The sequence below is a fragment of the Ylistrum balloti genome, unplaced genomic scaffold (genome assembly GCF_031769215.1).
Source record: "Ylistrum balloti isolate Yb309-2 unplaced genomic scaffold, AGI_CSIRO_Ybal_v1 Utg372286, whole genome shotgun sequence".
Classification (NCBI taxonomy): domain Eukaryota; kingdom Metazoa; phylum Mollusca; class Bivalvia; order Pectinida; family Pectinidae; genus Ylistrum; species Ylistrum balloti.
Genome location: NW_026783063.1, coordinates 20,311 through 46,988, shown reverse-complemented (window position 1 = coordinate 46,988; position 26,678 = coordinate 20,311). Strand labels below are relative to the sequence as shown.

Genomic DNA, 26,678 nt, shown 5'->3' with positions numbered 1-26,678 from the left:
GGCATATTTAAGGGGCAGAAAGGGGTAGAATTTGTTAAATCTTAGCAAATCTTGTTGTCCTGAACCAAAAGTGTAACTTCATATAGATGATCTTTAGGGAAAGGACTGCAATGTTTGTGAGAATAAAAATAACTGGTCCAAAATTAGCCCCTCTGTGTAGTCAGATCTTTCATCAAACCCGGATCTTATTACTCACTGAACCTTCTATGTTCTGAGCTACAACATGTATAATATGGTTCAATACCTGTGGTAATACTACATTTCTCAGCCTTGATACATATATATTCCTGTCTCAGAAGTACCACAAGATTTTTTTCACATGAAAATGAGCTTTATCTATCTGACAATCTGTCTGGTTAGTAAGAATTGAATAGTCCTTATTTGAGAAAACCATTACTGCTATATATCATAGGTAATACTTAAACATTTTAATAAATTTCTTTTTCATTTCTGAACTTATATAGAAGTGTATTTACATTGGGGTAACTACATACATTCCATATATTCAAAAAGCATTTAAAAAGCAAATTGCCTTCTACACATCATAAGAATATCAGTACATTCAAGTAAACAGCTGTATTATGAATCAGTAAATGGCATCTCTTGGGTCGCATTGACCATGAAAATAGCATTAAAAAAGTTCATAGAGCAAAGAAATAAATTGATGTTTTTATTAACTGTCAGCAAACCCATATATTCTGTATCTATCATCACATTTAAATGTCTTACTTGGCCCTTCATATTGATACCATGATATCATGTAATTGAAGGATACGAAAAAACATTGCATATTTACAAATCCTGTGTAAACATTATTGCCACTTGTAGAAGAATACAAATATTGGGTTTCTTAAGCTTTAACTAGCTATGGAGACTTAAAGCAATTAGAATGTAAATATATTGAGATGTTCTACAGAGTATTAATGTATGTAGTGAATACTGAAGTCACTTAGCAATACATTGATAACCATTGTATTGCTGATTACTGTGATGTCCATGTTACGTGTATTCATAAAATAAAATAAATATACTTTAGTACTACAGTGTAAAAATGGTGTGCCTTAAAAACTAGTTCCTTGAGTAGGGCTATCAATGATTGCTGAGTATGTGCTATCAATGGTCCCTGTGTAGGGGCTATCAATGATCCCTGTGTAGGGGCTACCAATGATCCCTGAGTAGGGGCCATCAATGATCTCTGAGTAGGGCTATCAATGATCCCTGAGTAGGGGCTATCAATGATCCCTGAGTAGGGGCTATCAATGATCCCTGAGTATGGACTATCAATGGTCCCTGAGGAGGGGCTATCAATGATTCCTGAGTAGGGGCTATCAATGATCCCTGTGTAGGGGCTATCAATGATTCCTGAGTAGGGGCTATCAATGATCCCTGTGTAGGGGCTATCAATGATTCCTGAGTAGGGCTATTAATGATCCCTGAGTAGGGGCTATCAATGATCCCTGAGTAGGGGCTACCAATGATCCCTGTGTAGGGGCTATCAATGATCCCTGTATAGGGGCTATCAATGATCCCTGAGTAGGGCTACCAATGATCCCTGTGTAGGGGCTATCAATGATCACTGAGTAGGGGCTATCAATGATTCCTGAGTAGGGGCTACCAATGATCCCTGTGTAGGGGCTATCAATGATTCCTGAGTATGGGCTATCAATGATCAATGAGTAGGGGCTACCAATGATCCCAGTGTAGGGGCTATCAATGATTCCTGAGTATGGGCTATCAATGATCAATGAGTAGGGGCTACCAATGATCCCAGTGTAGGGGCTATCAATGATCCCTGAGTAGGGCTATCAATGATCCCTATATAGGGGCTATCAATGATCCCTGAGTAGGGGCTACCAATGATCCCTGAGTAGGGGCTATCAATGGTCCCTGTGTAGGGGCTATCAATGATTCCTGAGTAGGGGCTACCAATGATCCCTGAGTAGGGGCTACCAATGATCCCAGAGTAGGGGCCATCAATGATCTCTGAGTAGGGCTATCAATGATCCCTGAGTAGGGGCTATCAATGATCCCTGAGTAGGGGCTATCAATGATCCCTGAGTATGGACTATCAATCGTCCCTGAGGAGGGGCTATCAATGATCCCTGTGTAGGGGCTATCAATGATTCCTGAGTAGGGCGATTAATGATCCCTGAGTAGGGGCTATCAATGATCCCTGAGTAGGGGCTACCAATGATCCCTGTGTAGGGGCTATCAATGATCCCTGTGTAGGGGCTATCAATGATCCCTGAGTAGGGCTACCAATGATCCCTGTGTAGGGGCTATCAATGATCCCTGAGTAGGGGCGATCAATGATTCCTGAGTAGGGGCTACCAATGATCCCTGTGTAGGGGCTATCAATGATTCCTGAGTATGGGCTATCAATGATCAATGAGTAGGGGCTACCAATGATCCCTGTGTAGGGGCTATCAATGATCCCTGAGTAGGGATATCAATGATCCCTATATAGGGGCTATCAATGATCCCTGAGTAGGGGCTACCAATGATCCCTGAGTAGGGGCTATCAATGGTCCCTGTGTAGGGGCTATCAATGATTCCTGAGTAGGGGCTACCAATGATCCCTGTGTAGGGGCTATCAATGATCCTTGAGTAGGGGCTATCAATGATCCTTGAGTAGGGGCCATCAGTGATCTCTGAGTAGGGCTATCAATGATCCCTGAGTAAGGGCTATCAATGATTCCTGAGTATGGGCTATCAATGATCAATGAGTAGGGGCTATCAATGATCCCTGTGTAGGGGCTACCAATAATCCCTGTGTAGGGGCTACCAATGATCCCTGAGTAGGGGCTATCAATGATCCCTGTGTAGGGGCTACCAATGATCCCTGAGTATGGATTATCAATGATCCCTGAGTAGGGGCTACCAATGATCCCTGTGTAGGGGCTACCAATGATCCCTGAGTAGGGGCTATCAATGGTCCCTGTGTAGGGGCTATCAATTATTCCTGTGTAGGGGCTATCAATGATCCTTGAGTAGGGGCTGTCAATGATCCCTGTGTAGGGGCTATCAATGATCCCTGTGTAGGGGCTATCAATGATCCTTGAGTAGGGGCTATCAATGGTCCCTTTGTAGGGGCTATCAATGATCCCTGTGTAGGGGCTATCAATGATCCCTGAATATGGACTATCAATGGTCCCTTTGTAGGGGCTATCAATGATCCCTGTGTAGGGGCTATCAATGATCCCTGAGTATGTGCTATCAATGATCCCTGTGTAGGGGCTATCAATGATCCCTGAGTACGTGCTATCAATGGTCCCTGTGTAGGGGCTATCAATGATCCCTGTGTAGGGGCTATCAATGATCCCTGAGTATGTGCTATCTATGGTCCCTGTGTAGGGGCTATCAATGATCCCTGAGTATGTGCTATCAATGGTCCCTGTGTAGGGGCTATCAATGATCCCTGTGTAGGGGCTATCAATGATCCCTGTGTAGGGGCTATCAATGATCCCGGAGTATGTGCTATCAATGATCCCTGTGTAGGGGCTATTAATGATCCCTGATCGGAATGCAAAGTAATTTGGTATAACCAGAAAGATTGTCATGTGAGGTTATTGTATATTATTGAATATATTGTGACAAAATATCGAGGACAAGTTATTGGTCTCCCACTGGGAAGTGGGAGGGGTGGGTTTTTTAATCTGTTTTGGCTATCTTGTCCAGGCTCTATCTCCTACATTACTTTTGGCTTGAACTTCATACATGAGGTGTATGTTTACTGTGATGAGGCAGTGTGACTTGTATTAAAAATAGATCACTCTGATCTAAGTTTTGACCTTTGACCTTCATTAAAAAACCTCAGTTTTTTCCAGGTCCTATCTCCAATACACTTCTTGTTACCAGAACATGATACTTTGGATGTGGATTCACCTTGGTGCAGTGGTGTGTCATTGTATCAATTCAAGGTCACTCTGACCTTCATTTTGACCATTGTTTAGATTTGTATCAAAGAAAAAAAATTGTTTGAGCTCTGTCTCCAACACTACTTTTTACATCTTTCTTCCCAATGGAAAATTTTAAACACAATACTTGTATATGGTGTAAATGTCATTTTCATATGTGTACACAGTAATTGCCAGATTCGGGAGATTTCATGTAGAGAACATGTTTAGTATCAAGTAGTATCTGCCTCCCATGTGTATGACCAGATTTTTACCAGTTAGCTATAACATCTCACATTCAATGTGCAATAAACTTCTGTTCCTTTGTCAGCAATTGATATGCATATTACATCATTCCTTCACTGTGCATATTGTCCCCATCACAAACCTAACATTATCTTTACATATAATGGTAATGTGTACATTGTGAATGGTTGCTACAACGACTACCTCACTACTTGCTGTTGATCTGGTCAATCATACACATGTATACCATGTGATCAGAACACAATAACAAACAAGTCACTTTTCCATTTGTCTTTCTGATTGATTAATTTAGAATTTTATGTTTGAAATCAATAATCAATATGTAACAGATGCATGAGTGGAAAGTTACAGGAAAAATGTTAAATATGAAGATGCCAGTCAAGTCAAAATATAGAACAGAGATGTTTGCTTGCTATTAAAACGTGTGCTATGGAAAAAAAATATGATTACAACAACCAGTCCTACAGCAGACAGCATTTTATAAATCCAATCTATCGTTGTATGCATGTTCAGTGTGTCATACAGTTCAACAAAGATGCTTTGCCAACAATGAAGATTACTGATTGATGTTATTGACACACTTGCTGAGTGAGCATGATGTGCTCTTCTGTTCTGATATTTTCACACTCGAGTGATTAATGTGCCCAACTTGTCGTAATACACTTGGTTGCATACGAGTAAACACAGAGCCGATAAAAAAAAACTTGCGATTTGAACTTGATTTTCCTGTCTAGAGGTAAGGTTACAATGAGAATACTGTAAAAGGAGTTGACCGATAAATATCATTTCATTTCTTACACTACTCAAAGTTTTAATATCACTGCTAGTTGAAGAAAGAACATTCTCTTAGCCAGGATAGGTAAATCCAGGATTTTTAAATAGTGTGCGATTTCCTTGTCACACCCTAAGGTTGAGGCAGGGTAAATCCTCTGTCAGGACAAGGATATGACGTCACAGTGACAATGCACTGACGTCACGTCAACAATTACATCACGTCAACAATGCGAAGCATCAGAACAACATACGCATATGTAAACGCATACAAGAACCTAATAAAGCTAGCAGGGTAAGAGAAAAATGATCATTCACCACTTTATTGGTGAGATAGGGTGATTTCAACCCAGGAGACAAGATGTTTAACTTCATCATCTTTCCCCTTGGGTTGAGATCCACTTATTTCACCTTCTATTTGTCTCTATCAGGAGTCGGTGAAATGCTTACAGTAAATTTTTGAAGGTTTGTTCAGTCATACTCCCCTGTATCAGCATGCACTTGTAACACATTATCTAATAGACACACTCACAATACACTCTGAAGTTAGACATTGGACTTTGAGATTAGTTTCCATTAAGCTGGTATGATTAACCAAGAAGAAACACTTGTTAAGTTGATACATACATGTACATATTACCCATGAAGTTACTGGAGGATGATGTTAGGGAGCTGAGGAAAACAATAAAATAAGGACTTTAACAGATGAAATCTCACCTTGTATCATACAATATTAAAGACCCAATACTTATAGACTTTTTAAAAATTTGTGTTATAAGATGAGCTTGTGATTGAATATGGTTGTATATAGCGTAAAGGTTTGATAAAGTTATATTCAGTGACAGAGGTTTTTTTTATATGCATACCAATATATTCATACGAAGCTAACCATTGTACAGCAGGCCATTATATATAAGATTGAACCTTTATAAAAGACTTTTTATCTTACAACTGCTTTTCTTGACCTACTTGAATGACCTTTTTAGACAGGCTTCTCATACATTGAAGTCGCGCGTACTGCGGGACCAACATCGTGAGGTATACCACCACACACACATGGAAGAATGTCGTAATTAGTTACCATAATTTAAAATAATATATTTTAAAAATCAGCATCAAAACACTGTCTCTGTTGAACCATGCCAATGTAGCATGAAACTGCAAAATCCTACATTATCATTAGCTCCAGCAATAAGGAAATATTTCTAAATGCTCGGAACCAGTATCTATCAGGAAGACTCTAGCAAGTCGACCTCACATTTCTCTTAAAAAAAGCCCAACAGCACACCTCTTCTTCCGCCTATGTGATAGATAAGTGTGTTTTAACATTATATAATATATGTTTTGTCCTATCATATCGTTGGTAACATTATAACACGATGGATGAATAAAAGGGATAGTGTATAAAAAGCCATAACGATGGTTTTTATCAAAAAGTATTTCGGACGATTTTCAGTATGTATTACTACACTTCTTGGCCAACACTTCCCTTAGTCTAAGAAACTTGAGTTTTCGCGTAATTATGGCCAAGGTATGGCTACTTGGAGAAAAGGAAATGATGTCAATAATTATGTGAGAATATCTTCATACTTATATGTATTGAAAGGTCCCATTTGTAGGTGGTAAACTTGACACCCACCCTTTAATGAAACCCGATGAGTTTTTACTGGTCTTTCCGTTCAGACTTTTCTTCTCTGTAAGTGTTTACTGTCGCAGTACTAAAGTAGACAAACCTGACTACTGCTCGAAAGGGATCAGTGTTCAAACAGTGGCAGTATTGGTAGAGATAGTGAAAGGTTGATATGTTGTAGATAGTGATCCTTAAAATATATGTACCTGTAGATATTGGATGATTGATGTAGCACTGTGGACACATATATAGGTAGTGGAGTCAACTTTTTTGGACTCCATATTGAGTGGTTAAGTTCCCAGATTGCTCATGATAAAGTGCAGAGTAACTAGTAAAATTCCTTGAAATAAACCTCACTTTAAATGTAAGGTATTTAGATTAATGTTAATACAGAACAATATCTACTTGAGTTATGGTTAAATCATTCAGTAATTTGAATACACAAACATATTTTATTTCCTGTTTGTTTCCTGTGTAATACATACAAGGAAAGTTGTTTATACTCATTTTAACATCTTGTATCCGTAATTTTTTATACACAGTGTTAATTGTTAAAATTGGCATCAACTAAAACTAATTGTCTATTTTGTTGTGTGGTTTTCCATTTCTACACTGGAGGAAAACAAGTACTGTATTTTTTTACTTATATTTACCCGGTATGTTGAAATTGCAAAATGTAGGGAAATGCAGAAGGCTGTTTGGGAATTGAAGCTTAAAAACCTCAAGACTAGGATGTGCTGAATTCCATTACCAGCTTATGTTCATCTCTGAATTGGAATGCCTCTTTTAATTGGCAATGAAGCACAGCACACAAAGTATTTAAAAGAAGACTCAATGGTAGCTTCGAGATTGATCCAAACACTAGTTTTGTTAATCTCATAAAACTAATAAATAATTACCATATCTAGAAGATGTGTGTGGGAGGAGGGGGGAGGGGAGTGGGGGGATATCTCCAGATATAGTATTCATGAGCTGTTTGTGTAAGATTTGATGTCATTCCTAAATGACTTTTAATTTGACCTATGGGTAATTTTAGAAGCAGAACTATTGTGAATGTATATTAGGAGTTCACTGATCACTTTCCTTGTATCTTATTTCAACCTTTAATCTATACATATATTATGATATAGCAATAGTGTTTGTCATTCAAACAGAAGCTGGCTATATTTAGTTCACTGACCCAAGTTTTATATTCAAAGCTTCAGGTTTAGACTGAATACACAGTGACAGCTTGGAGAGTACAATGCTTGCTGTCTCAAATGTGTTATACATATTTACAAGTTAATACATGTCATTAGAGGCTTGACAGAAATATAGCTTGAATCTGCATAACTGCTACCCTTGCTATATGTACATGTACTTTAAAATCAGGAAGAGATGAGACATCAAGATATTATCTCTGTGTTTGTTTGTAAAATCAGCTCAGCACTTGAGCCGTGATGTAATCTAAACAAAATGGCCCATCTCATTGACCTTTCCTCGTAATATCACCTTCATAGATGCATAAATTACTTATACTGAACATCTAAGTCAGTATCTGTTTTTTATTGGAAATCTAACCCAGCGACCATTACCCAGAAGAAAATATTCATCCCTTTTTTAATATTGTCCCACCTAACTACTTGAGATAATTTCCACCATATTTGATCAAAATCTGACAGTTGGTCTCCTAGAAGGCTGTGGTTAAGATTGAACTATGAGGCCTCATGACCAAGTATTCCAGGATCTTGTTGGGTCAGCAATGTGTTAGTATAGTTCATGATTCCCTTGTGCTCATAATCTTTGTTACAAGTTATTATAAGACTGGTCAGTGGAAGTTTTTAAGGAATGTTTACAGCTGTTTGACATGTAAATAGACAAATCATACTTAGATTATGTGATTGGGAATTCATTCAGTTTTATTAAGGTTATTCAGCAGAATCTTAAAACTACAATTTGCACTAAAATTATTGATTTTTCATTTTGCAACCAACCCCGGCCCCCGTCCCATTTTGACCCCTACATTATATGACCACCTAGTATTATGCAACTGACCATAATTTATCTTTCTGCAAAAATTATGCTTATTGACAAATGATCCAAATTGGCTCACTTCCTTTAAGGATAATTTTACCTTTAACTGCCCAATCTCCCGTTATAGAAACAAAAAAAAGTTGTAATTTCCCTCTGTGGTACATACCATCTAGACCGTAAACATCAATAACAAATACTCTGGTATAAGTTTTGTCTTCAATTTTGTTTCTTTCCAGAGATACTTTAGGAAGTGTATCCTCTCCAGTGGTGTTTTCTCATAATGATTTACAAGAAGGTAAGTTAATATTGACAAATGGAATGTAACATCCACAATATGTTAAATATAGAAATATACTGGAGACTTTGATCAGATAATGAAATGTAATCTTAATATGAATATGTAGTACCTGGTGAAAACAATTTAGATCTTAAAAATTACTCACGCAGGATCTGTATATGAAGGAAATAGCACTTCCATTATCAGTTATCTTAGTAATGGAGAAGTTGTTTTTATGCAGGTAATATCCTGTACCTTGAAGACTGTGATAATCCAGAGAGGAAAATGACATTTATTGACTGGGAATATTGTAGCTATAATTACAGGTAAGATGTTCTTATTGCTAGAATTACGGAGAAGTTTTTGTTGTAGCTATAATTACAAGTAAATTATAGTTACAGATAGAATTACAGGTAAATTACAGTTTTGACTAGAATTACAATGATGTCATTGTTGTAGCTAGAATTACAGGTAAGTTGTAGTTGTGATCACAGGTAATGTAAACATGTAGTTACGGCTGTAATTACAGGAGATAATTGTTGCAGTTATATTTACATGTAAGTTAACATTGTAGTTATAATTACAGGTATTATTGTAGCATTGGCTGCTACTAGGATTTCAAAAATGTTCTGTTAGGAACTAATAACACATGTACTTCAGAGGTACACATGGATCTCTCCCAGATTTCATTTGGAAGTTCCCCTTGGGTCCTAGTTGTGTCCATTTGATTTTGGGACTGATAAAAAAAATGGCCGATAGGCAGCCATCTTGGATTTTGCCAAGTAAAGTTTGTTATCGCTATTGTTAAAGAAGTACTGAATGGATCTCCTAAGCAAAGGGAACTTTTGACGCGCTGAATCCCTTGGGGCAGCAAAGAGGGGCCCAGTAGGGGAAGTAGGTATAAAAATCTAGAATCCTTTTGCTTTAGTTTGAATAAAGCAAATTTGTTCAAACAAAACCAAGTGAGTGATACATTCCCTGTGGGCCTCTTGTTAGTAGAATTTACCCTTGAAATCAAGATCCAACAGATTTTCATATAGATTTTACTAAAATTTGAGCTCGACAAAAATATATGTTGTTACAGAATTTGATATGTTTCCATGAACTAGTCTATATCTTCAAGAATTTAATTTGGTGTATTTCCTTGAAGAATCAGGAGTATCCATTTAGGTCATGTTTGTCATGAGTTTAGCATGTAATGTATATGTGTGATACTCCTGTTAGCTGGGAACGGTGGACTCCTATTAGCATCATTGTTTAGAGGAATAATTACATACACCATTGATCATTCGTATCAACACAATTATGCAGCAGCTGCATGGTATTATACCTAATCATAGAGCTTGCCATGCCTGTATGCATTTGTCTGCTTTCTAAACATATAAATACAAAGAGTTATGCTGTACATGAATTTTTTTTCCTGTGGCATTTGTAATAATAGCCATCATGTGATAACTAAGTTCACTGTTTTTCAGAGTTGTGCAATCTCTTAACCAAATGATAAAGAATTTAAATAGCAGCTATATAGACGATTTATGAAGCTTGTTATATCATTATGGTTAAACTTACAGACATCAATCAAAAGCTTGGCCAAATTTGACATTTGCTTTTAAATTGTTAAACGTGCGTCTGCAGTAAATTGTCATAATTGCAGTATACAATTTTGTAGTTTTTCCCAAACTACTACCATTAGTTGTTATCAATTATTCACCTACCACAGATAATGATGGGACTAAAAAAAAGGCTTGAAACACAAATTACTTTGGTGACACAACACCATATGATACTGACACCTTATGTAAACTGTAAAAACCAATGCATGGAAGAATGAGTGAGTGTATAGCAACAGTTAAGCTTTCACATCAAGGGGCATAACTCCCTTAAAAGAGGTTGGAATGGAAAAAAAAGCAGCATTATATTTTTTTTATGAACAAAAAGCACAATAGGAATATGAGCTTAACTAATGATTTGTATTTCAAGCCTTTTGTAGGTTCCCCTTGGTCCCTAGTTGTGTACTTTTGATTTCGCGAATAATTAAGAAAATAAAAATGGGTGAAGGCGACCACATTGAATTTGGTAGAAGAAGGCTATTGTCACTATTTCTTATTTTCAAAGGACATTGTCAGTTGTAGATATAAATCCCAGAAATATATGTGTGTAGTTCTAAATACGGATCTTAATTTGATTTGTTGTAGAGGGTTTGACTTTGCTAACCACTTCTGTGAATGGTGCTATGATTACACTCATTCAGATTATCCATATTTCTCCTACACTAAGGAAAATTATCCGTCACGGGATCAACAGGTAACTATTTTTGTTATAGTTTAACAATGTTTTGTTTTCATCAAGTAACCTTCCAAATTTTGCGAACAGAAATATAAGTGATTTAATTCAAATTCGTGAAATCCAAGATTTTTTTTTGTAAAACTGATATATACAACTACAATAATATTCAGAAATTAGTTTGTTTGCATAAAATACTTGTTTGTGAACAAAGTTAAGGAGATCTGTAATGGGGACTTTTTCTCAAACCTTTAGATACACTGGAAAGTTGGTTACAACACTTCTTTCTCTCATATCCCGCCATATTGGATAGAGTTTGCCCATGTAAGATAGCTATGTAAGAAAATTCGATCTTACAGGGGCAAACACATACGCGGAGTAATCTGTGTTCAGGGGAGACAACTCTTACAGTGTTGTCTGCTTGTTTACATCGATCTGTCAGCTGTCATCTGTCATCGTCATGTCAACAAACAACATTCAATCGAGATTTAAAAAGTTAGATGTTCAGACATTTATAGAGGACCGTGTCTCTGTACTGTTTCTATGAAGCAAAACGTCCAGAAGACCTCTGTAATGTAAATGACGCCTTTTATTTGGTGGCAGTTACAAGTGACAAAAATCCCAGTGTTAAAGATAAATGGTATTTGCGTGCCCCTGTGCGAAAATGCAAGCTCGATAATATGATGAGAGTGATGGCGAAGAAAGCAAACCTACCTGGTTGTGAACGACTGACAAATCCTAGCATCCGAAAATCCCTTGTACAGAAAATGACCGACAACCATGTACCCGATACCTTGCAGGTTTATGTCACGGGTCATAAAAACACGCAGTCACTGAATAATTACAGGACACTGAATGACAGACAGAAGTACATGATTTCCAATATGTTGTCAAACACAAAAAGCTCCGAATTAATTCCATCAAACCGAACACCATCCTCTGCCACCATTTCATCAACTTCAACAGTTATTAGGCCTACATCTGATGTCACAGTGTGTTTACCATCGTCATCACAACAAGAAAACACGGTTAACACCTACAATCCTGTATCACAGAAACAATCTGAAACTCGCATCGAATCCTTGTTTGTTGGTTCTCACATTGAAAATTGCCAAATCACTTTAAATATCACCACAAATGTTCCACCACCCAAACGTCGTCGAATCATGGTGATCGAGAGCGACAGCGACTCGGAATAGGAGATCATGTGACGTCACGCCTTGAATTTATGAATGGAATTCCTTTGACTATGGTGACGTCATGTCAGCGTCACAGTATTTTAAAAAAATGTTAAAACAGTAAAAAGATACATTGATGTATTTCTTAAAATGATCAACTTTGTGATTTTGATGATAAAACTATATGTTGAATTATAAAAATCCATTCCTTGTTGATTTCTTTGAAGTATTTGACAGAACAATTTCTTTTTGCGGATTTTTACTTACACATACTATAAAATCACACAGAGATCATTTTTGTTTTTTTTCATCTGCGAATAATATATTCATCCTGCAATATTTCGAAAAATGGTTTGAAATTTGACAGCAAACTGAAAGTTTGCAAAATATGGGTATGCTCGTTAAGAATATCAAGTTCGTTTTTTGTAAAAACCTCGGATTGAAAAAATGAAAAAAATGAAGATAATGGCCGACCGACTGTCTTTTTCCCAAAATTTTGGTAAAGATATGAGAGAAAAAGACTCTTTCATTATGTGAGCCGAGGGTTTTACCATATTTTGTAACCCCAAGGGTGGAATATCCCTATCCTACATACACACATATGAAAGGGTCTTATAGTCTTTTTGTATTTGATTGTGCCCCGAGCTAGCCCTTCGTCTAACTAAAGACAGGCTATAAATAGATATGTTATATATTGTTGCGAAGGACATTTATTACTGATTCCTTCAGTCTTCCTCTCATTGCATTTTGATTTGATTGTTTTTCAAAACAAATTGAATTTGTTATAAGAGAACTATAAACAATGCCATTTAGATACATAAAAATAGATGACATGAGATGAGAAAAAACAGATAAGATGGTCCAGAAGGATGAAATTGTTTTGTATGTTATTTTCAGTACACCTTCTTCCGTCATTACCTGTCCCAGCAGTCTGATCTAGAGCCAACAGAAGAATATCTGCAGGAGATGTACAGGGAGGTCAATACCTTTGCCTTGGCCTCACACTTCTTTTGGGCACTCTGGTCCATCATACAGAGAGACATGTCAGAGATACAGTTTGGTTATCTGGTGAGTTATATCACTGTGGTAGAGCTTGATTATCTGGTGAGTTATATTACTGTGGTAGAGCTTGGTTATCTGCTGAGTTATATTACTGTGGTAAAGCTTGGTTATCTGGTGAGTTATATTACTGGGGTAAAGCTTGGTTATCTGCTGAGTTATATTACTGTAGTAGAGCTTGGTCATCTGGTGAGTTATATTAGTGTGGTAGAGCTTGGTTATCTGGTGAGTTATATTACTGTGGTAGGGCTTGGTTATCTGGTGAGTTATATTACTGTGGTAGAGCTTGGTTATCTGCTGAGTTATATTACTGTAGTAGGGCTTGGTCATCTGGTGAGTTATATTACTGTGGTAGGGCTTGGTTATCTGGTGAGTTATATTACTGTGGTAAAGATTGGTTATCAGGTGAGTTATATTACTGTGGTAGAGCTTGGTTATCTGGTGAGTTATATTACTGTGGTAGAGCTTGGTTATCTGGTGAGTTATATTACTGTGGTAGGGCTTGGTTATCTGGTGAGTTATATTACTGTGGTAGAGCTTGGTTATCAGCTGAGTTATATTACTGTAGTAGGGCTTGGTTATCTGGTGAGTTATATTACTGTGGTAAGGCTTGGTTATCTGGTGAGTTATATTACTGTGGTAGAGCTTGGTTATCTGGTGAGTTATATTACTGTGGTAGAGCTTGGTTATCTGGTGAGTTATATTACTGTGGTAGGGCTTGTTTATCTATTGAGTTATATTACTGTGATAGGGCTTGGTTATCTGGTGAGTTATATTACTGTGGTAAGGCTTGGTTATCTGGTGAGTTATATTACTGTGGTAAAGCTTGATTATCTGGTGTGTTATATTACTGTGGTATGGAGATATACAGACCTCTGGGTGTGTTATATTACTGAGGTATGGAGATATACAGACCTCTGGTGTGTTATATTACTGTGGTATGGAGATATACAGACCTCTGGTGTGTTATATTACTGTGGTATGGAGATATACAGACCTCTGGGTGTGTTATATTACTGGGGTATAGACATATACAGACCTCTGGGTGTGTTATATTACTGTGGTATGGAGATATACAGACCTCTGGTGTGTTATATTACTGGGGTGTAGAGATATACAGTCCTCTGGGTGTGTTATATTACTGGGGTATGGAGATATACAGACCTCTGGGTGTGTTATATTACTGGGGTATAGAGATATACAGACCTCTGGGTGTGTTATATTACTGGGGTATGGAGATATACAGACCTCTGGGTGTGTTATATTACTGGGGTATGGAGATATACAGACCTCTGGGTGTGTTATATTACTGGGGTATGGAGATATACAGACCTCTGGGTGTGTTATATTACTGTGGTATGGAGATATACAGACCTCTGGGTGTGTTATATTACTGTGGTATGGAGATATACAGACCTCTGGGTGTGTTATATTACTGTGGTATGGAGATATACAGACCTCTGGGTGTGTTATATTACTGTGGTATGGAGATATACAGACCTCTGGGTGTGTTATATTACTGGGGTATAGACATATACAGACCTCTGGGTGTGTTATATTACTGGGGTATAGACATATACAGACCTCTGGGTGTGTTATATTACTGGGGTATACACATATACAGACCTCTGGGTGTGTTATATTACTGGGATATGGAAATATGTTATACAGACCTCTGGCTGTGTTATATTACTGTGGTATGGAGATATACAGACCTCTGGGTGTGTTATATTACTGTGGTATGGAGATATACAGACCTCTGGGTGTGTTATATTACTGGGGTATGGAGATATACAGACCTCTGGGTGTGTTATATTACTGGGGTATGGAGATATACAGACCTCTGGGTGTGTTATATTACTGGGGTATGGAGATATACAGACCTCTGGGTGTGTTATATTACTGGGGTATGGAGATATACAGACCTCTGGGTGTGTTATATTACTGGGGTATGGAGATATACAGACCTCTGGGTGTGTTATATTACTGTGGTATGGAGATATACAGACCTCTGGTGTGTTATATTACTGGGGTATAGACATATACAGACCTCTGGGTGTGTTATATTACTGTGGTATGGAGATATACAGACCTCTGGGTGTGTTATATTACTGAGGTATGGAGATATACAGACCTCTGGGTGTGTTATATTACTGGGGTATGGAGTTAAACAGACCTCTGGGTGTGTCATATTTCTGGGGTGTAGAGATATATAGATCTCTGGGTGTGTTATATTACTAGGGTATGGAGATATGTTATACAGACCTCTGGGTGTGTTATATTACTGGGGTATGGAGATATACAGACCTCTGGGTGTGTTATATTACTGGGGTATAGAGATATACAGACCTCTGGGTGTGTTATATTACTGGGGTATGGAGATATACAGACCTCTGGGTGTGTTATATTACTGGGGTATAGAGATATACAGACCTCTGGGTGTGTTATATTACTGGGGTATGGAGATATACAGACCTCTGGGTGTGTTATATTACTGGGGTATAGAGATATACAGACCTCTGGGTGTGTTATATTACTGGGGTATGGAGATATACAGACCTCTGGATGTGTTATATTACAGGGGTATACAGATATACAGACCTCTGGGTGTGTTATATTACTGGGGTATGGAGATATACAGACCTCTGGGTGTGTTATATTACTGTGGTATGGAGATATACAGACCTCTGGGTGTGTTATATTACTGGGGTATGGAGATACTCAGACTTCTGGGTGTGTTATATTACTGGGGTATGGAGATATACAGACCTCTGGGTGTGTTATATTACTGGGGTATAGAGATATACAGACCTCTGGGTGTGTTATATTACTGGGGTATAGAGATATACAGACCTCTGGGTGTGTTATATTACTGTGGTATGGAGATATACAGACCTCTGGTGTGTTATATTACTGGGGTATGGAGATATACAGACCTCTGGGTGTGTTATATTACTGTGGTATGGAGATATACAGACCTCTGGGTGTGTTATATTACTGAGGTATGGAGATATACAGACCTCTGGTGTGTTATATTACTGTGGTATGGAGATAGACCTCTGGGTGTGTTATATTACTGGGGTATGCACAGATCTGGTGTGTTATATTACAGTAGGGCTTGGTTATCTGGTGAGTTATATTACTGTGGTAAAGCTTGATTATCTGGTGAGTTATATTACTGTGGTAGAGATTGGCTATCTGGTGAGTTATATCACTGTGGTAGAGCTTGATTATCTGGTGAGTTATATTACTGTGGTAGAGCTTGGTTATCTGCTGAGTTATATTACTGTGGTAAAGCTTGGTTATCTGGTGAGTTATATTACTGTGGTAAAGCGGTGAGTTATATTACTGTAGTAGAGCTTGGTCATCTGGTGAGTTATATTAGTGTGGTAGAGCTTGGTTATCTGGTGAGTTATATTACTGTGGTAGGGCTTGGTTATCTGGTGAGTTATATTACTGTGGTAGAGCTTGGTTATCTGCTGAGTTATATTACTGTATCCTGGTGAGTTATATTACTGTGGTAGGGCTTGGTTATCTGGTGAGTTATATTACTGTGGTAAAGATTGGTTATCAGGTGAGTTATATTACTGTGGTAGGGCTTGGTTATCTGGTGAGTTATATTACTGCGGTAGGGCTTGGTTATCTGCTGAGTTATATTACTGTGGTAGAGATTGGCTATCTGGTGAGTTATATTACTGTGGTAGGGCTTGGTTATCAGGTGAGTTATATTACTGTGGTAGGGCTTGGTTATCTGGTGAGTTATATTACTGTGGTAGAGCTTGGTTATCTGCTGAGTTATATTACTGTGGTAGTGATTGGTTAGGTGAGTTATATTACTGTGGTAGGGCTTGGTTATCTGGTGAGTTATATTACTGTGGTAGAGATTGGTTATCTGGTGAGTTATATTACTGTGGTAGAGATTGGCTATCTGGTGAGTTATATTACTGTGGTAGGGCTTGGTTATCTGGTGAGTTATATTACTGTGGTAAAGCTTGATTATCTGGTGAGTTATATTACTGTGGTAGAGATTGGCTATCTGGTGAGTTATATCACTGTGGTAGAGCTTGATTATCTGGTGAGTTATATTACTGTGGTAGAGCTTGGTTATCTGCTGAGTTATATTACTGTGGTAAAGCTTGGTCATCTGGTGAGTTATATCACTGTGGTAGGGCTTGGTTATCTGGTGAGTTATATTACTGTGGTAGAGCTTGGTCATCTGGTGAGTTATATTAGTGTGGTAGGGCTTGGTTATCTGGTGAGTTATATTACTGTGGTAGAGCTTGGTTATCTGCTGAGTTATATTACTGTAGTAGGGCTTGGTCATCTGGTGAGTTATATTACTGTGGTAAAGCTTGATTATCTGGTGAGTTATATTACTGTGGTAGAGATTGGTTATCTGGTGAGTTATATTACTGTGGTAGAGATTGGCTATCTGGTGAGTTATATTACTGTGGTAGGGCTTGGTTATCTGGTGGGTTATATTACTGTGGTAGAGATTGGTCATCTGGTGAGTTATATTACTGTGGTAGAGCTTGGTTATCTGCTGAGTTATATTACTGTGGTAGAGATTGGCTATCTGGTGAGTTATATTACTGTGGTAGGGCTTGGTTATCTGGTGAGTTATATTACTGTGGTAGGGCTTGGTTATCTGCTGAGTTATATTACTGTGGTAGAGATTGGCTATCTGGTGAGTTATATTACTGTGGTAGGGCTTGGTTATCAGGTGAGTTATATTACTGTGGTAGGGCTTGGTTATCTGGTGAGTTATATTAGTGTGGTAAAGCTTGGTTATCTGGTGAGTTATATTACTGTGGTAGGGCTTGGTTATCTAGTGAGTTATATTACTGTGGTAAAGCTTGGTTATCTGGTGAGTTATATTACTGTGGTAGAGCTTGGTTATCTGGTGAGTTATTTTACTGTGGTAGAGCTTTGTTATCTGGTGAGTTATATTACTGTGGTAGGGCTTGGTTATCTGGTGAGTTATATTACTGTGGTAGAGCTGGGTTATCTGCTGAGTTATATTAGTGTGGTAGGGCTTGGTTATCTGGTGAGTTATATTACTGTGGTAGAGATTGGCTATCTGGTGAGTTATATTACTGTGGTAGGGCTTGGTTATCTGGTGAGTTATATTACTGGGGTAAAGCTCAGTTATCTGGTGAGTTATATAACTATGGTAAAGCTTGGTTATCAGGTGAGTTATATTACTGTGGTAGAGATTGGTCATCTGGTGAGTTATATTACTGTGGTAGGGCTTGGTTATCTGCTGAGTTGTTTTACAACACATCAGAGAGAAGACATATTGACATAAAGCAAATAACACATATATGACAGTACATCATTACATGTATTGTCAATAACAAACTAGTCAAACACTTACTCTGATGATAATAACTATTATAGTAATTGACATATTATAGTAATGGACATAATGTTCTTTTTCAGATAAATGCAACAACATACAAAATACTGTTAACTGTTACTGTCAAATACATTATAATATATTACAAGTTATTATCACCGATCATTATCGTATCATTGTTATATAATATGATCCAGTGTCCTACACTGTAATTACTAATTAATATATAACGACTGACATGATAATATTTTAGCATTTTAATTAAATAATGGTCTAAAATATTAATGATCTTGTATATCTATATTGTGTAATGAATTAGAGCATCATAGCATATTGTATTTTTGTACAGTGTTATATCACTTATATATATATTGGTTTCTTTTGGAATGAAGATTATCATAGAAATAATGATGTCAGGAGAAACATAGAATATATACATACAAACATTATGGTATTTACTGTAGCATACATGGCCACATGGCTTCAGTTTGTTGTTTGTCGCGAGGTAAAGGAATTTCCCTAATTTACTCAATTCTGTTACAATATGGACACTTAATTATTGCGTCAAATTAAATATACTTGGTTTTTTATGATAGTATGGCTCATTATATGTACTTCAAGAATAGTTATAAAAATGACATTTTAGAATAAAATGAAATTCATTTTCGATATTATTCGTTTTCCGTGATACACGTGTTCTTTGCTCTCTGCTGATATCTTTATCTTCCTTGTTCATTGTGAAGATGTTAAGAGATTGTTTATAAGGTGTTTTTTTAATGAGAAAATGAACTGCTTAAACTGAAATGTGCATTTATATTTTAGAGAATTTGTATGTTAATAATATCCAAGAAAATATTGGAAAATATACATTTTTAAGAGCTTGATGCAAAGTGTTATTGTATAGCACTATCTGTCTATCCATCCATTTATCTGTTGTAAGCTTCTGTTGACCAATTATAATTTTCTAAATTTTGTAGAGTTTATTTACATGACATGTAGTTTTGGATTTTGTGAATGGTACTTTGGTTCAGCAAGTTTTGGAGAATAATGGCCCCATTATTTTTTTCATAATGTAGTATTGTCGGAAAACCTGGTTTTTCCGTTGTGGACAAATTTCATTTAGTCTTAGTAGCTTTTGACATGACTTAAAATTGTACTTACCTGAACAGCATTTTTAAAAATAAAAACATTGGAAGAGTTATGGCCCTTTGTTTTTTTCAGCATTGCATATCTCCTCTCACAGTTTTCAACCAGTTTACTTTATCTTCACGACATGTAGCAGTTTTCACAAGAAGGATTTTGATTGAACATTTTTGGGGAGTTTGTTTACATCAGATAAAAGTTTCCACAAGTTTTACCGTTTTATTTTCTTTTGTAGGAATATGCTTTACTTAGGTGTGAGAACTACTTTGATCAGAAAGATCGACTTCAAAGTCTCTGTTGATATCTGGAAGCAAACACTACTGATCTGGAGGATCAACTTCAAACTCTCTTTTGATTACTGGAAGCAAACATTGCTGACCTGAAGGATTGACTTTAAATTTTCTTTCTGAGGACAGGGAGCAAGCAGTACTGATATTACTGTTACGAAACGATGACGAAGATATTGTGTTCAATATATACATAAGAGATGCTCAGAATGTTAATAAATCACACATTTGATATAAAAGACTTGCCACCGAATGTGTTACCTAAAATGATCTATGTATGCTGTGATTTTAATCTATATGTTTCTGTTATTAATTGTTGAATTATAAATTGTAAAGGTGTTGGTGCATAAAGGATATAATTGATCATCTTTTTAAAGCTTGAAATGGTTTACATTGCCAGTGTACAGTACTGATATTGTAGATGTTATATTCATCGTAAGATTCAGCTTGGTTCTTCATATATCACTTATAAACTTAATTGTTATCTGATCTCCACATGTGTTCAAAGCTGGCAAACAGTACATAAATCATTTATGAAATTTATTTTCCTGTTTGATTTTTAAACCTTATAATGGGTAGACTATTGGATTGTAATGAAGCCATTCTGATTTTCCTTAATTTGCTTAATATCTTTTTTAATGCTATTTGTTACGATGTGTAATGTAGTAAATTAAAGTGTTTTGTAAGAAAACGTGGTCTGGTAATTGGTATTTCCATTTAATTAACTGTTAAGGGATTCAGCCATCTGCCTTCTCTCCTTCCAATATGGATGAATGTGAAGGGATTATATGTCGTGATTCATAAGTAAATATTGATATGCCTTATAAACTGTCCACTCTTTAACAACAAATAAAGACTTTGTCTGGTTAACTTACATACTTATGCACTATGAAGTTTTAGAATTAATCAGTTTGTTGACTGTTGTAGAAAAATCCAATATTTCACTTAACAAGTAAAATAATAGTTTTTAGTTTATTTAAAAAAGTCAACACTTTTAGATTTTATTTATATGTATTTTGTTTAAAAATTTGATATTTATAGATATGGTGAAGTAGATATCATACTTTCTTTTTACAAAAATCCAGTTTCCAGTCACAGTATTATAGAATTTGTCCCCCATTTTCAACCTCTTTGGATGAGATCAGGTGATCTCATACAACTGAAGATGGTTTTGAAGTTGGCAATCACCAGTCTCTCTCTGAGTGTTTGATATCATAATAATCTCTCCCGAGATGTGAGAGACCCCATCTTACCCACAAGGAGATAAATTTTCTTTTATCAGGCTGGGCTTCTTATCTATCTTATGTCCTCACCATCTCAATGTTTGGATGTCATTCAATTTCAAAGATAAGTGAATCCCCCTATCTTCCCCTAAAGTATGACAAGCGTGTATACATCTATATTCAGGGTAGGAGAATTATTAAACAATATTATGTAACAACAATAATGAATTTCATTTTCTTTCACAATACGTTGTGTCATTCCACTCTCAAACAATTCTATAAATGTGCAGATAGTTTGATAGATAAATGATCTATACTACCAGTTTGTATATGACATTTCAGTCTTTTTATAAGTTGGTAAATTACTTTGTGCAAAAGAGTGCTTTACTTATCTGCAGAAATTGAAAGGCATAATGAAAGAAATCACAATTGTTTTTGGAATAATTTGATCTTATCCGGATTTCTATCAATTTATTGGTGTGATGATAACATACTCATTTATTTCTTGTCACAATGTGTAATGAATTATAAGATTTCCACTATTTCTGAAATTATCCTTTTTTGGATATAAATTAGCAGCATTTTGCCAGACCTAAGTTATGTACACCTTTGTATGGAATATGTCAATTAGTCCTCAGATATAGGTAGAAACAGGTCAAACAAATTTGTGATTTTTACATATGGTAATTCTTTCATTCTTATTAGGTTTTTTTTCTCAAAAGTTAAAGTGCATTTTTTTTTTTTATCAATTGGACGTACAGTGATATCGGGAATAACACCACAAACCATACAGAAAGAAAGAAACAGATTGCTTTTATTGTATGTTAACAGAACAAATGGAAAGTGTTTTAATGCATGCAATTTTATTTTTCATTAATTTTAACCATCTGTTTACACTTTAAGTGGGTTTATTTGCCTAAATGTGGTGGCTTTCGGTTAACCCAACTGAAATGATGTAGATGGCACAGATATGCTCCATGATGGAAAACTCCACCAGAACTGGATGTTGAACAAAATAATGTAAAACTGAAAATGCACAGCTTCGAAATGTCCAGTCGAACAGAAAACGATATATCAATAATAAGATACTTTTCATTTTATTTTGTACTGAATATTGTAACATTATCTGAAATATGAGTGATCTGACCAAGTTTTATATGGAAGCTCCAAAAACTTAAGATTTTCATCCAGGTATTTCTGGCACTCTCAGAATACACATGCCAAGTATTCTGAGCCTTCCAACCTCAGTCCTGATCTGTGCCTGGTGTTGCTCTTGGAGATTTAAACCAGTTCAGCTATAAAAGCAACCTTGTTCTTTAACTTTGAGGATTGAATGTCCAGTCGTGTAAATAGCCTGTCTTCCTCTCATTTGTCAAAATTGCACAGATATTTTCAACTCACTTTTTATGATATGAAGAGAAAAGCAATTAAGATCAAACAAGCATACATTATCATTACAGTTTTAGTAGTAACCTTCAATTTCAAAAGCAAACCAAGGTCACATAGTTGGTTTGTGTTCAGAAAAAAAGTAAAGATTTGAAGGAATTGCTCCACTGCAGACAATAAATAAGAGATTTGTATATGGTTAAGACTGAGATGTAATTAATATGACACGCAGAAATTGATTTCTACTAAGCGTAATTTCATTTGTTTAAAAATCAACATGTAATTACTAGTGATTAGGAAATAATTTTCATCTTCTTATATTTATTTTTACAATGTTATTGTACCTGTGATGATTCGTGATTTTGTTAAATATGTGTTATTGATTGTTTGTACTTTACAGCTTGCAATCCCTTATAATCTACACAACAAGAGCTATACAGTAATGTATTCTGATGGATTCCTTGCTGTAAGATCTGCTTTTTGTTAATGTAATGGATAAAAACCGGTGTTTTATGAAATTTTAATTTGCTTGATTAAGGAATGGTAACAGGATAAATAAAGTGAAAAGGTGTGATGTGTAATGTGATGTGGATATGTTTACACTGTTGTGTAGTGATAGATACTTCAAGCCACTGATATCATTGGTATGTAGACACTTCAGGCCCCTGATATCATTGTTATATAGACACTTAAGGCCTCTGATATCATTGGTATGAAGACACTTCAGGCATCTGATATCATTGGTATGTAGACACTTCAGGCCCCTGATACCATTGGTATGTAGACACTTCAGGCATCTGATATCATTGTTATATAGACACTTCAGGCCTCTGATATCATTGGTATGTAGACACTTCAGGCCTCTGATATCATTGTTATGTAGACACTTCAGGCCTCTGATATCATTGTTATGTAGACACTTCAGGCCTCTGATATCATTGGTATGTAGACACTTCAGGCCTCTGATATCATTGTTATGTAGACACTTCAGACCTCTGATATCATTGGTTTGTAAATTCCTTATACCTTATGTAGGAATTTATCAATTCTTATAATTACAGGATGTTGTTTGATGTGAGATAATTACAGGATGTTTGATATTTGTGAAATAATTACAGGATATTTGATATTTGTGAGATAATTACAGGATGTTTGATATTTATGAGATAATTACAGGATGTTTGATGTTTGTGTGATAATTACAGGATGTTTGATGTTAATGAGATTAATACAGGATAATTTTTGATGTTAGTGAGATAATTACAGGATATTTGATATTTGTGTGATAATTACAGGATGTTTGATATTTGTGTGATAATTACAGGCTGTTTGATATTTGTGAGATAATTACAGGATGTTTGATATTTATGAGATAATTACAGGATGTTTGATGTTTGTGTGATAATTACAGGATGTTTGATGTTTGTGAGATAATTACAGGATGTTTGATGTTAGTGAGATTAATACAGGATAATTTTTGATGTTAGTGAGATAATTACAGGATGTTTGATGTTTGTGTGATAATTAGAGGATGTTTGATGTTTGTGTGATAATTACAGGATGTTTGATATTTGTGTGATAATTACAGGCTGTTTGATATTTGTGAGATAATTACAGGATGTTTGATGTTTGTGTGATAATTACAGGATGTTTGATATTTGTGTGATAATTACAGGATGTTTGATATTTGTGAGATATTATTTTTGTATGAGAAGTTTTATTAGAATACAAGTTAAGTAGTTCAGTATATATGATGATAGCCAACACTTTGACAAGAAGAAATGAATACAAATATATTGAGGGTGATGTATTGGTTTACCAGCTGTAAACCTAATGTTTTAAGTGCAATGTTACTGCCATCTTCCCTGTTATAATGGTTAAGACACTGGTCCTGTTCAACACTAAGGATGTATACATAATTGCCAAATGATCTTGCCTCGTTTAAGAAAGTTTTAATTACCTTTGGCTATATGCTTTGCTTGTTTTATAGCTTATAACAAACTTTGTGATTTCTGTGAACGCTTTTTAAAGATTCTAATGAGTTTACAACTTTCTATTGTCTTCAAATTGTTGTTTGTATGCTCTGTTAGTGTTACTGGTGTTCATTTGTTTCATTTTAAACTATCTTCATATACCGGTTTATATGTATAATGTGTCACATAGTTAAGAAAAAAATGTCCCCCTTTATAATTACAGGGTAGTTATTAATAAGACATACAGGTCTATTATGCTTTTTCAATTGATTTTTTTGTGTATTCTTTGATGACAAGACTTTTGTGCCTTGTGTCTACATTACATAAGACTAGCTATTGATAGTAACGTTAGATAGTAAAAATCACTTACATCACAGATACTTCTTTCTTATCTCAGTACATGTATTTCCCTGTACATGTGTGTACCTGTTGTTTCAGGGAATATGCAATCACGAACTTCGATATGAATCCAAGTCCATGATGCAGTATATGTCACATTTTCAATAAGTAATTACTGTGGGCTTTAGCCAGCAAATATTGAAATTGTCGTAAATGTAATATTCTGATAATTAAATTTATTGAAATTAAAGAAGTGTCTTTTTGTTGCCATTACGGAGAATCAGTTGTTCGACTGATGAAAAAAAAATATGTCAAAGTTTGGCAGATTATGTGTGATGGGAAAATGAATTAATTAGACACGAAAATAATTAAAACATCCCAGAGTGAATTTGGTTTCCATCATCTCTATTGGTGGAATATGTTAGATTGGCAATCATATTGCTGTTTTCGAAACAATTTTTTCAACAGAAACGTAATTGGATGCAACACATAGGGAAAAGAAGCTGTTCATGATGTTTTCCTTTTGATCGATCGGTTAGTCTCAAAATCAAATTATTTTAATACCAAATTTGAAAAAACCTCACCTCCATATTGCACTATCCAAGATGACCGATGATCGACACGTCCCAGAATAACAAGAAAACGTGTTAAGAATGTTAAGAAGAACCTTTACAAACATTATGAGAGCTGGTTTTCTGTATGATTTGGGTGACTTCAGTTCCCTGAAGTTCCACGATGAAATTGACTAATGTGTATCTTTGCTAAATTCTGAAAACGTTTTTCTATGATTTTGACCAAACCGTTTTATGAGGTCAACTGACCCGAAGCCATCGTGTCTCGTATGTCGTCGTGCGCCGTCTGCAGTGCATAAACTTTCCATTCAAGTGACTTCTTCTCAATAACCAGAAGGCTCAGGGTACTGATATTTGGCCTGTAGCATGATGGGATGAAGGACTACCAAGTTTGTAAATATGAATGACCTTGATCCGCTCTCAAGTCACAGGGGTCAAATGTGTTGAAATGCATAAGCCACTTCTTCTTGATAACCAAAAGGTAAAGGGTCTTGATGTTGGGCCTGAAGCATGCTTTTTCAAAAAGCAATATTTTCGGAGTAACGGCATTTGTGTAATGCGTGTAAAAAAGAATATGATTTCAAGTTTGTAGAAAATGTCTTTATGGACCATCCAATGTCTTCTGTGTAAGATGTAGTTTAGTTTAGCAATTTATTTCAGGCCTATTTTTACCTCTTTCATAGATGGTCTTCACAGTTAGATGACCCTTAATGCCCAAGGCCTCTTATTTTATTATCTATACAATTATTTTTGCGTGATTTCGAAACAGGTTATAAAAATAACAAAAATATGAAAATTTTAAGTAGAGCCGTGATGTCAACACAAGGCCCACTCGTCGCTATCTACCGTCATATATTATATGGCTATATGTTTATCTATTTTTTATTTATTTAGAATCCCACTATTTAAACGGTTCGTCATGGCCAATTCTAAAAACGGTAAGAACTACATGTTAACTTTTTTTCCAAAATAAAATTTTTCTTTCCAAAACATGTACAAATATGATATAATCTTATATATAC

At 35.9% G+C, this 26,678-nt stretch overlaps 1 protein-coding gene across 1 annotated transcript in view; it reads left to right on the top strand.

Moving 5' to 3' along the window:
- The window catches only part of LOC132564451 (choline/ethanolamine kinase-like), a 40,949-nt gene extending 15,612 nt beyond the window's left edge, over window positions 1–25,337 (top strand). Inside the window, exons 5-9 of the mRNA XM_060229104.1 lie at window positions 8,814–8,872; window positions 9,096–9,180; window positions 11,050–11,158; window positions 13,213–13,383; window positions 20,112–25,337. Coding sequence (XP_060085087.1) covers window positions 8,814–8,872; window positions 9,096–9,180; window positions 11,050–11,158; window positions 13,213–13,383; window positions 20,112–20,177 — 490 coding nt within the window. The 3' untranslated portion in view covers window positions 20,178–25,337. The remainder of the gene's footprint in view (window positions 1–8,813; window positions 8,873–9,095; window positions 9,181–11,049; window positions 11,159–13,212; window positions 13,384–20,111) is intronic.
- The last annotated feature ends 1,341 nt before the right edge of the window (window positions 25,338–26,678 follow it).